At 46.8% G+C, this 12456-nt stretch overlaps 3 protein-coding genes and 1 long non-coding RNA gene across 12 annotated transcripts in view; 3 read left to right on the plus strand and 1 right to left on the minus strand.

The window, feature by feature from the left end:
• The window catches only part of LOC117223713 (inositol polyphosphate-4-phosphatase type I A), a 22595-nt gene extending 21796 nt beyond the window's left edge, over positions 1-799 (plus strand). For all 8 annotated transcript variants that reach the window (XM_033476170.2, XM_076521607.1, XM_033476150.2 and 5 more), the window contains one exon: positions 14-799. In XM_033476170.2, coding sequence (XP_033332061.2) covers positions 14-146 — 133 coding nt within the window. In that variant the 3' untranslated portion in view covers positions 147-799. The remainder of the gene's footprint in view (positions 1-13) is intronic.
• On the minus strand, positions 328-11181 carry LOC117223669 (uncharacterized). 2 transcript variants are annotated; one of them, XM_033476083.2, is made up of 4 exons: positions 11042-11181; positions 10923-10978; positions 10693-10848; positions 328-9169 (listed from the first exon to the last, which is right to left on the minus strand). In XM_033476083.2, the coding sequence occupies exons 1-4, from the start codon at positions 11079-11081 to the stop codon at positions 8393-8395; spliced, it is 1029 nt and encodes a 342-aa protein (XP_033331974.2). In that variant the 5' UTR covers positions 11082-11181; the 3' UTR covers positions 328-8392. The 2 variants fall into 2 exon arrangements, with proteins under 2 accessions (XP_033331974.2, XP_033331968.2); XM_033476077.2 differs by having other exon boundaries at positions 10923-11136.
• LOC117223694 (protein scabrous) lies at positions 2313-8334 on the plus strand. Its single transcript, XM_033476116.2, has 3 exons — positions 2313-2560; positions 2684-3029; positions 5263-8334. Exons 1-3 carry the CDS (start codon positions 2313-2315, stop codon positions 6595-6597), a joined length of 1929 nt encoding a protein of 642 aa, XP_033332007.1. The 3' UTR covers positions 6598-8334.
• On the plus strand, positions 10927-11697 carry LOC143259470 (uncharacterized). Its single transcript, XR_013033395.1, has 2 exons — positions 10927-11060; positions 11130-11697. It is a non-coding gene; the product is annotated as an uncharacterized LOC143259470 (long non-coding RNA).
• The last annotated feature ends 759 nt before the right edge of the window (positions 11698-12456 follow it).

The raw sequence follows: 12456 nt of genomic DNA on the forward strand, positions 1-12456 counted from the left end.
CTTTCTGTTTCAGCGAAGGCTGTCGTCGGGAGAACACATGGAAAAACATCGGAATTAGAAAGTACGCGTTCAACAGTTTGCAAATTTTGACGCTTCCCAAGCTGTATCGTCCGCCGACGGGTACCTACGGATCAGCGCAGACATAAGTTTTCACGAAGCGAGCCAGCTTCACGGCACGGGACGCGTCCAGGGAAACGTCTTACCGTTACTAGATATATTCTAGATTCGATTCGTGCAATTCGTTGAACCTATTAAAGAGAGTGCCATTTAATTAACGCAATACCACGGGGTTAGAAGAAATTTCGTATCTACGTAGAGGACGTTGGATTCATTGAAAAAAATTGTATTTTTATTATTTCTGTACAGAAAGTTTTACTCGTTAAGGTAAGGATCATATCGACCGTCTTCTTCGCGAAGGATCGCGACAACGATCCCCGCGACGATCCTCGCTCGCCGAAAATGCGACCAATATTGTCGCGTTCTTTTTTTTTTCGGCGCAAAGTAAACGGCGGTGGATGAAATGACTTAGCATAAAATCGGTCGATCTTGCATTGCAGTATCTTTGACATTTCTCTTGGTCGAACGCGTCGAAGAGAACAATCAACGTTCGATCGAGAGCGAACTATACCGGACTTCCAATTTCATACGTCGTTATCGCAACAACGACAATTTATTGTACGTCACCGTACGTCGTCGTGCAATGTTCCAAGAAAACAAAACGGTTCGAGTACTTCCCTAGAATTTTAGAGTTTTAGATCTTGTCAGGGAACAAGCTGTTTTCAATAAATTATTGACCTTATGTAACGAGCTTTTCGAACCTGTTCATTCCTGCACGCATCGAACTGGCGAGCCATAAAGCCGGCAAGTTCGTATTCCTTACAAAAACAACTACAGTAATGTCTCTCTAATTGACGCTCAGATTGTCCACAGAAATGGATAATTTGGGAAGAGCTCGTTTTTATAGTTGTTGACAATTCGTGACTATAAATATGAACCGCAAGCGTCGAATAATCCTATCTCCTCTCCTTAAATTGGATCGCATTTATCAAGATATTACACGATTTTCATTAACGACAACTCTAAACAAATTGCCCGCGAAAGTATCTTTGCAATCGCAATAGTTGTGAAATAAAGAATCCAAAATCTGTTATTTTGACAGGTTCAGTAGTTCCAAATAATCATTAATATAAAGACTAGAAATGACTTTATTTTTCTTGAGGCAAGATATGATACCAGAAGCCTCAAAAAAGATCGCGAGGGTGAAACTAGATCGTACAGTAATGTCTCCCTAATTGACGCTCAGATTGTCTACAAAAATGGACAATTTGGGAAGAGAAGCCTTGCGACTTGTTTTTATAGTTACCGATTATCAACCATTATAGAAACATGATGCAAAGTCGGAATAATCGTATCTCCTGTTTCCACATTGTCCATTTTTCTGCACAATCTAAGCATCAGTTAGGGAGACATTACCGCAATTGTGAAACAAAGAATCCAAAATCTATATTATATTTATTAATAATAAATATAATATACATAATATACATAAATCTATATATGTATATATAATATATATAAATCTATATATATAAATATTTTGACAAGTTCGGTTCTAAATAATCATTACTATAAAAGACATAGAAATGACTTCATTTCTCTCGAGGCAAGATATGATACCAGAAGCCTCAAAAAAGGATCGCGAGGGTGAAACACGCGACACTAACCGAGGCACAGCTGTAACGAATTGCGGTTGCTGTGTGGGAGTCGAGAGGGTGGTCGATGAGCAGGCGAAGTTGACCTCTCTAACGAATATAATAATAACAATAATAATAATTAAACGAGGGGGGGTTCTTTGTGGGCAGGCGGGTGAGCGTGCTCGCAGGCAAAGAAAATAGAATGGTACCCTGGTACCACCGGGGTGTCGATGTATCGGTGTGTATCGGTGTCAGAGGCGCAGCTTGTAGGCACGAGACAATGCGAACGCACACCTGCTGCTTGGGTTGTTGGGCCGTCGGGCGGTTGGGCCGGGCCAACGCGCCGCTCGGTCCGGCCCATTTACCCCCGACCATTTACGGGAAAGAGTACGGGAACGATATAAAACTGCCGGGCGGGCATGTGCTCGTGCCAGTTGAGCTTTCGGCGTCGGCGAAAAGTGATTCTCCCGCGGGGCCGCGCAACGTCGGCCGGTTCGGTGAATTTGAACCGAGTAAGAAGAAGTCATCGAAATCGACGATCAAAAATCAATACTTTAGTCCGCACAAGTCTGGCTAGGCGTACCAGTCTGGCTAGACTGTGTGCTTCCCGTGGAAACAATGACCGGGATAACGTGGTTGTTTCGCGTCACCTTCCCTTTCGTTTCCGTGATAATAAGCGCGATCGCGATCGGCGAGGTTCGCGGCGACGAGAACGCGTCGGACGCGATAAGGTCGTTGCAAGAGCAAGTGACCGCGCTGCTGGACCACAGGCAGCAGGATTACAATGCCCTCGAGGAGAGCTTGAAGCGCGCGATGGAGAAAAACACCGAGTTGTTCGTCCTGAAGAACGAGGTGAAACAACTCAGGTAAGGAACGAACGCTTTCGATCTCCTCGATTCGAGTCGCTTTTCGGCGAATTGCGTGGCGATCGCGTGTTGGCGAGCGATCGTGGGTATCGATTAACGAGATCGATCTGTTCTCCCTCTTAGAAAGGAGGTGGACGCGCTTCGCGGCGGAAATGCCAGCGGGAACGAGGCGAAGAACGAGAGACTGCGAGTCAGGTGGTTGGGCAGCGCGGTTACCGAACTGCAGGGTGAGGTCGCCGACGTTCTTCGAGCGAGGAACATCAGCGAGGAGCTGGCCGAGAGGTTCAGTATGAAGGGCGAGCTGACGTTGCTGAAGGGTGACATAGCCGCGGTCGGCCGAGGAATTCGAAATCTTGGCGGCAGAATCGCCAAACACGAGGCCATGCTCGGAACGATTCGCGTCGATATCTCCGCGATCGGGGAACGTTTCAGCCTGCTATCTCGCACCTGCGCCGACATTGCCAGTCAGGTAACATCTTTTCTCTGGCACTACTTGCTTTCCCCCACCCTCGCTCTCGTCCGACCTCTCGCTCTCTTTTTCTCTCTCTCTCTCTCTCTCTGCCTTTCTCATTTCACCTTCTCCCTCTCAGCCCTCTCCGTGCGTCCTCTCTTCATCGCGTCCCTTTTGAATCCTGTCCAAGGTGTACGCTACTTTCCCTCTGCTCGTGGTTTCTTTTTTCTCCGGCATTCTCCTTATCCTTCTGTTCACCTGCTCGGGCCCGTTCGAACGCGCATCTGCCCCGACTCGAAGTCTTCTTTTTATCTTTCTCCCTCCTCCTCCTCCTCCTGCTGCAGCCTTTTCAGCTGCGCCGTTAACCACGAGAATGAAAATCAACGAATTCGTTTTTTTTTTGGTCGATCGGAGAGACCGATCTCAGCGGGCTAGCTTCTAATTAAATGGAACAAGGTTTTCCGACTTGGCCTATATGCTAGGAATATACATAGGTGTCCGTCAGAAAAACAGAAACAGCTGCCGCTCGGGCCGGAAGGTTTTCACTTCACGCATCCCTACCTTTGCCGGTCCGCAGCTGTCCACTTTGGGTAACGTCCCCTTCGAGTCTCGCTCGGCTGCCGGCATTAATTTGCGCGGACGCTGCGCATTCGGTTCGATGTTATCCCCCTTTTTTTCATTCGCGTTCGTACTCTTGTTTCCTGTTTCTCTATTATCGCCTGGATTCGTTTACTGATATTTTACGAGGATTTTGATTATATTACTTCGACAAACCGATCCGCGTAAAATTTCGGCCCGAGGTTCACGAGATTCGACGGTTCGATAGCCGCAGCTGGCGCGCATTCGCTCGAATGCCGTCGAACCTATCCAGTTGCCAACTGCGCCCTTCGTTCTTTTATTCTCGAGAGCGGTCCCTCGGATACGGAAGTTCTTTCAACAGAATTCCGTGGCCAACCTTTCTTAGTTCGCCGCCCCGCCCCCTCCCCCGCGTCATTCGAACTTGCACGAGTACAGTGATGTCTCTCTAATTGACGCTCGGATTGTCCACAAAAGTGGAAAATTCGGGAAGAGGAGATACGATTGTTCGAGCCTTGTAGATCGTTTTTTATAGTTACGAATTGTCGAGGTTAAATTAAGAGAGCTAAGAGAGTACAGTAATGTCTCTCTAATTGACGCTCGGATTTTCCAAAAAAATGGAAAATTCGGGAAGAGAAGATACGATTGTTCGCGCTTTGTAGCTCGTTTTTTATAGTTACGAATTGTCGAGGTTAAATTAAGAGAGCTAAGAGAGTACAGTAATGTCTCTCCAATTTACGCTCGGATTGTCCACAAAAATGGAAAATTCGGGAAGAGGAGATGTGACTATTTGTGCCTTGTAGTTCGTTTTTTATAGTTACGAATTGTCAAGGTTAAATTAAGAGAGCTAAGAGAGTACAGTAATGTTTCTCTAATTGACGCTCGGATTGTCCACAAAAATGGACAATTCGGGAAAAGAAGATACGATTGTTCGCGCTTTGTAGCTCGTTTTTTATAGTTACGAATTATCAAGGTTATGTCAAGGTTATGCAAGGCTCGATGAATCGTATCTCCTCTTCCCAAATTGTCCATTTTTGTGGACAATCTGAGCGTCAATTAGAGCGACATTACTGTAACTGGTTTTTCCTATCGGCAGTGCAATGAAATTTATAAAATTGATAATATATGAAATAAATGAAAATTGGCCGTCCCGCAGGCTAACAGGCACTTGGACGTGTTTACGACTTTCAGTCTTATATCGTAGTTACAACAAGAAACTTGATTCGAACGCATTCCAACGAACTTGTTACACCGAAACACATGTTATAGACTATGATTATTATTGCAATATTTCAAAGTCATATTTTCAGGGTTTTCAATAAGTTGGAGCTATTTCGGTGGGAGAGAAAAATTACTTCTGATTGTCCACAAAAATATATTTCTAATATAAAATATAATATTTATATATTTCTATTATAAAATATAAACTATAATTCAGGAAGAGAAGATACAATTATTCGAGCCTTCTGGCTCGTTTTTATAGTTATTGGCAATCGGTAACTACAAAAACGATCCGCAAGGCTTGAACAACCGCATCTCCTCTTCCCAAATTGTCCATTTTCGTGGACAATCCGAGCGTCAGTTAGGGAGACATTACCGTAATTTGTTAATTCAACAACTTGATAAAAGAATTTTCGAACACGCAGATGTAACTCGCACGTAATTTCGATTCCAGCTGAGCGCGGTTCAGATCGAGGTGAAATCGATGGGGTGCGAGTCGTCGACAGCCGACGCTGGCAAGGGTAAACACGTGGCGGGAGCGACGGCCACGACCGACAGCGTGGCGCATCACAGACTATCGCGACGGCACGGTTATTCTCGACGAAGCGAGGATCGCCTGAAGAACTTGGAACGGAAGGTCGCGGTTCTGGCGCAGAGGCGGCTGGCGCAGCTGGACACGAAACGGGTGGCGTACGAGAAGGGCGAGTGGCTGACGTCGAACCTGAGCAAACGCGTGAAGAGCTTGGAGAAGAATCAGGTGGAGTTGTCGCGTCGGGTTTCGAGCGCGAACGAGAACGCGATCTCGACGAAGCAGATCGGCGAGTCGGTTGGCTCGCGGCTGGTGGGCTCGCTGCGAGCCCTCGAGGAGATCGTCGAGACGAACAATTCTGCGATCAAAGGTGAACTGGCCAGACTGGGCGTGAACGCGGCTCAGAAAGCTGCGGAGCTTTCGCTGACCCGGGTGGAGCTGAGCAACCTGCGACGAGCCGTGCAGGCGCTGAGCGTCAGCGCTTCGAAGCTGCAAGAGAAGAGCGACCGGCAGCAGGAAGCGATCGATCGATTGAACGGCAGCCGCTTCGCCGAGTCCAGATCCTCGCCGAACCATCTGGAGCTGGAGCTCGAGCAGCTGGAGGATCGATATCACCTGATCGTCGACAAGCTACCGGACAGCTGCGAGGAACGATCCGCGGATCGATCGACCGGCGTCGACGGGCTGAGGCTCGTGGAAGCCGGCCGAGGCCGCAAGCCCATCATGGTCTACTGTCGCAACGGCTGGGTGGTGGTCGCGCGTCGCATCGACGGCACCTTCGACTTCGATCGCAGCTGGAACGACTACTCTCTCGGCTTCGGCTCGCCGGTCGGCGAGTACTGGATCGGCAACCAAATTCTGCACGAATTCACCCAGGACAATTGCACGCGGTTACGCATCGACATGCTGGACATTTACGGCGAACGCTGGCGCGCCGAATACGACTCGTTCGCGATCACCTCCGCGGAGACCGGCTACAGGTTGCTCGTCGACGGCTACGTCGGGAACGCGACCGACGCGATGTCTTATCAAAACGGGATGCCGTTCAGCGCCAAGGATCGCGACATGGACGATAGCACGGCCCACTGCGCGGCTAACTATCACGGAGGATGGTGGTTCAACCGGTGTCAGCACGCGAATCTCAATGGAAAATACTCGCTGGGTCTCGCCTGGTATCGCTCGGACACCGATCAGTGGATGTCGATCGCCGCCTCGGAGATGTCTATGCGTAGAAATCCCGACTGCCCTCGATCGCGGTAGCGTTCGATTCTATTTTCTATTTCTACCGGGTCGAGTCGTAAGCGATTGCCGGCTTTTAACGAACTATGGGGACAGTTCTCGTTATACAGGGTGTCCCAAAAATGTCTCGCAATCCGAAAGTGGCGGGTTCCTCGGGTCATTTGAAGCAACTTCTTCCTTTACAAAAATTTTCTCCGAGGCACCGTTGACGAGTTATTAACGAAAAACAGTGACTAATGAGAAGCGAGTACGGCTGACGCGAGGCGGCCCAGCCAACCAGCGCGCGAAGCCCAGTTCCGCTCATGGGCTCGGCCGCCTCGCGCTAGCTGAGCTGGAATTCGACCGCCTCGACCGTTGGCGCCATGGACTCGGCCGCCTCGCGCCAGCTGAGCTGGGATTCGACCGCTCGACCGCTGGCGCCGTTGGCTCGGCCGGCTCGCGCCAGCTGAGCTCGCCTCTCATTGGCCACTGTTTTTCGTTAATAACTCGTTAACGGTGCCTCGGAGAAAATTTTTGTGGAGGAAGAAGTTGCTTCAAATGACCCGAGGAACCCGCCACTTTCGAATTGCGAGACATTTTTGGGACAACCTGTATTTTCCATATTTTTAGAGCTTATCGTCCACCGAGGCTCTAGTACGGGGTGTAAAAAGTATCAGTGTTGTGGTCGTCGTAACGCGATTCTACATTTCTGAATCGTCGGAGGTTTACAATAAAATTGTGCTGTAGAAGTGACCTTGACAAAAATTTCGAAGATAAATATTCTTTTTGTATTGCATAGTACTCGACCGGGGGAACAATATTCTCATAGCTAGCGCATGAGCCATTCTCTTATAAAACGATTTTAATGTTTCAAAAATGTTCACAGTTACCGTTTCTACAATCTACTTTTGCATAAGTATGAAATGTTGATCGAGTTACCGTGTCGTGCTTTCGATAATATTGCACATAAATATTTCGTTAGCTGTGAATCAGTTTGTTTTGCTGTTACCAATACCGTTGAGTGCAAGGATGCGAAATGTTTACATTTTGCTTACATGTCCAAAATAGTTTTTTAGATATTAAAATCATTTTTTAGTGATCGGTTCATTTGCTACGGTTTCTTTGACACTTTTGTACCTCGCGAAGAGTACTATACGATGCAATAAAAAATATATTGCCTTGATAAGTTATGTCAACGTAATGTTTGCGGCGGATTTTATAAATCTCTACTAATACAGAGGTGCAATCGCGTCGCTTTTATTTTACCAAAGCAAAGAGATTAGGTGTCTTTGATAAAAGCAACGCGCGACGAATTCTCGTATCTTTGAGACTATAATCTCCAACTACAGTAATGTCTCTCTAATTGACGCTCAGATTGTCCACAAAAATAGAGATTTTTGGGAAGAGGAGATACGAATATTCGAGCCTTGCAGCTCGTTTTTATAATCGTTGACAATTCGTGACTATAAAAACAAACCGCAAAGCTCGAATAATCGCATCTCCTCTTCCTTCCAAAATTGTCCATTTTCGTGCGCAATCTAAGCGTCAGTAAGGGAGACATTACTGTACTGTTCTCACCGCGGTCCTCCCGAGCAAATTTCTAACCAAATGCCTGCAATTGCTTACGACTCCGCTCGACACAATATTTCTCTCAATACCAAAGACTGTTGATCGCGCTGCGTCGCATTACATTATGTACGCTTGGTTCGCTACTATCTCCAAGAGAATTCGAACTCGACTCAGGTCGCGCGATGAAATAAAGAGTGAAAATTGTTTGAATTTGTCTCTCGAACGAACTTGCCCTTATCGACCGATTTCAGCCGAGAAACCAAAACGATCAACCGGTAGGTTCGCCAGGCCGGTCGACCCCGGATTTGTTCCTGCACTTCTTCTCGTGAACGAAGAGGCTACCAGAGTTGGCGTACGCCGCACCGCAGCTCTTGCAGGCGAACGGTTTCTCTCCTGTATGTGTAAAAACGTGCTCCTTCAAGTACTTGTAACGACCGAAGGATTTGTCGCAGGTCTCGCAGCGATAATTCGCCTCTCCGGTGTGCGACCTCAGATGATATCGGAGACCATTCGACGAGGCGAACGCGGCGCTGCAAACGTGACAAACGAATTGCTTCTCCGCGGTGTGAATCCTCTCGTGCCTTTTCGCGTAACTCGGTATGGCGAACCGTTTGCCGCAGTGCCGGCAAGGGTGCGGTTTCTCGCCGACGTGCGACTTCAAGTGGAACCTCAGGCCCGATTTCGAGGCGAACGTTTTGCTGCACAAGTCGCAAAGGTACTTCTTTTCCCCTCGTTCCCCGCTTCCGGCGCAGGAGGACGTCTTCGCAGCTTCCGTTGTCGTTCTGCTCTGGGAACTGTGATCCTCTTCTTCGAGCTCTTTGTTTTTCCTTTGCTTGGCTATCGGCGTTCCCGATTCCGATTCTAGTTGGTGCCGAACAGATTCCGCTTCCTCCTCTTCTTCCGACTGAAAGCCCAACGGTTCCGCTCGCTTCCCAGTTCCGGTTTCCTCGATGACCTCGCTGTTATCGCGAACAATCTCGCAGCTCACAGGTCTCGCTTCCGATATTTTAGTCCGTTTGTCCACGCACGTTTGCGCGCCGCCCACCTGTACGTACAAGAAAACGACTGCTTTGTTCCATCGTGTCATCCGAATGCAAGCAGGTTCTCACTAATCGTCCTTCAGCTTGCGAATAAAAATAGTTTGTAAATTACTTTCCGGTAGACAATTTGGAAAGAAGAGGTACGATTACTCGAGCTTTGCACTTCGTTTTTTTTTTATAATTGCTGACAATCGGCAACTATAAAAACGAGTCGCGAGGATCGAATAATCGTATCCCTTCTTCCCAAATTGTCTATTCTTGTTTAAAAGCTCAAGGAAAATTAGAGAGAATTTATTGCAGTTTCCATAAAATCGGGACACCACATTTTCTCCGAGGAATCTCTTTTTCACCGAACCGAGTACAATAAAGCTTCAGCATATAAATAAAAGTGGACAATTTGGGAAGAGGAGATACGATTATCCGAGCCTCGTGGCTCGTTTTTATAGCCAACGATTGCCAACAACTATAAAAAAAGCCGCGAGACTCGAGTAATCGTATCCCTTCTTCCCAAATTGTCCATTTTCGTTTACAAGCTGAAGGACAATTGGGGAGAATTTACTGTGAAGTCTCAGTCGTCTCCCCCTTCGACTCCATAAATAATTAACACGTTGAATGCCACGCCGATTTTACAGAAATTGTCCGTGGCACCACGATGAATTTTCTTTTATGCGATACATATAATGTTGAAACATTATCTGCAATAGATAAGTTACAGTGTATAACCATGTCTGACATGTTAATTGCGACAGGGGTCACTGTTCGAATCGACAATGGTAATAATACAAAATTTTAGATATTCACATTTGTTTTCAATTATATATATTCCTATCAACTTGGGCGCGCCGGTCACCAGTGGCCCCCATGACGTCACCGCCAAGTTAAGTGCCGGTCACCGGTGACCCTCGTGGCATTCAACGTGTTAACCTTTTAGGCACGACGCGCCACTATAGTGGCTTCCGCGGATGTCATCTCTCTGAACGACGCGCCACTATAGTAGCTTGCTCTAGTAGCTCACTCGGTCAACGTTCGAATCAAATAATCGTCTTCATATGCATTGTTTCACACTTCTTTTGTCTTCACATCGATTTACAATATACATCGTCTTAATAGCCATCGATTGTCAACAACTATAAAAAAACCGCGAGGCTCGAATAATCGTAAACCTTCTTCCCAAATTGTCTATTCTTGTTTAAAAGCTGAAGGAAAATTAGAGAGAATTTATTGCAGTTCTCATCAAATCGGGACACCACTTTTTCTCCGAGGAATCTCCTTTTTACCGAATCGAGTACAATAAAGCTTCAGCTTATAAATAAAAATGGACAATTTGGGAAGAGGAGATACGATTATCCGAGCCTCGCGGTTCGAATCTTAACAATATAACTGTATCTTAACAATATACAGACAGAATATACAGACACTCTGTACAGTACATATCAGACTCTGCCGTCCAGAGAAATAGCCTCGCGCAGAATTCAGCCGTACCTAAAAGGTTAAAGTTGTCGGATGCAACGTCGAAAGTAAAACTTACCCGGATAGTGTCGCTTCGTTCACGGAAACTGGACACGAAACGCGCGCGAAGCACGCGTTCCGATTCCCTGCACAGTTGACGGAATTGGTAAACAATGTCCAGCTTGTTCTCGCAGAGATCGCATATCGAGCTTGGTAAACGGTCATCGTCGAACAGCTGAATCGCGATATTACACGCATGATATTACGTGTAACGGCAGCGGACATGGAAGACTGAGGATGGAAACTCACCGTGATGGGACAACAGTCTAGAATTCGGGAACGCAGCCGCTCGGTAGCGGTTCCTTCTGCGAATAACGGTCTCGAATAAACTTTCTCGCGGAGGCATAACCTGCAGCAGCTGTTCGTACCGTTTCCAGCCTCGCCGACGTGAGTCTGCGAAACCTTCATTCCTCTTCCAAGGGATCTTCTTAACTATGTGTTACCGTTTTCTCGCAGCCTTCGGACTTTTCGAACAGAGACGACCGGTGCACATACACGAGCAACACCTGCGCACGTTTCGATCCCGTCCTCCGCACATGTGTATCCGAGGATGCGATGTCTCGACGATGCATACGCACGATGTCGCGACGTTAGGCGTTCGAATCGACTTTGACGACACGCGTGGCAACGCGTAACGCGATTCGTCGAAATACACGTGCACGGCTATCGCTCGATTGACCGCAGCCATGCTTCGCTCCCTTCTCCCTCGCTTTCCCTTTCCTCGGTCCCTTCTGTTTGACCAATGCGGCCTCCTCGTTTTGCCGCGTGCCCTTCCTTTCCTTGACGGGCTACGTAATCGCAAACTATGTATATTGTATAATCGCGATTATGCGCGTATGTTCCGATGCGTATCGACGTTTTCAAGTTTGAAATACGTACAGTAAATTCTCTCTAGTTTTCCTTCAGTTTTTAAACAGAAATGGACAATTTGGGACGAGGAGATACGATTATTCGAGTATTAGTAACTAGTAATGAAATTGTTAATTTTATCAAATAAAACCGTCTTTTTGATTCAATATTTTAAGAGCGGCACTTACATTGTGTTTGACGATATACTCGTCGTCGCTTGATTCTCGCGACACATATAGGTGCGCGCTCTGAAATGGAGGCGCCACAACTAACTGGTTAATAATACAGTAAATTCTCCGGAATTATCGCTCAGGTTGTACCTAAAAAAATGCACAATTTGGGAAGAGGAGATACGATTATTCGAGTATCAGCAACTATAAAAACGTACCGCGAGGCTCGAATAATCGTATCTTCTCTTCTCAAATTGTACATTTTTACGCACAATCTGGGCGACAATTGGGAAGAATTTACTGCACCACACTCAGGCTAGATTACCAATTACCTTTGGTATATAAGGTAATATCTCCTTAAGGCTAGCTGTGTAAAAATGCTCTTTCTGCAGCACAGTTTTCATCTCGCTCACGTCCAGGAATTGGAGAGCTTGCACCGAAGGGTCACTGGAAAGACAGCGATGTTCGATGGAACGTCGTCCCCTATGTCCGAGGAGCATAATTATTTGAACGACGGAATATTTCGTATTTAATCGTTTCAGCTTAATCCCTTGACATACAAATAAAACGGAACTTGACGCGCACGAAAAATCCCATTTAATTTGGCTCAACCAAACGGTTACGCGCAAGCTGAGAAAGAGAATGTTTTATTTCGAAATTTGGATTATCGATTTGTGGATGCAACTTTGTTATTGGTACCGTCGAGAAAGTGGGATGGTGGGGCATATTGAACATTGTAAACAAACCAGAATTGACGCACGCAC

This window comes from Megalopta genalis, chromosome 1 (genome assembly GCF_051020955.1).
Source record: "Megalopta genalis isolate 19385.01 chromosome 1, iyMegGena1_principal, whole genome shotgun sequence".
NCBI lineage: Eukaryota > Metazoa > Arthropoda > Insecta > Hymenoptera > Halictidae > Megalopta > Megalopta genalis.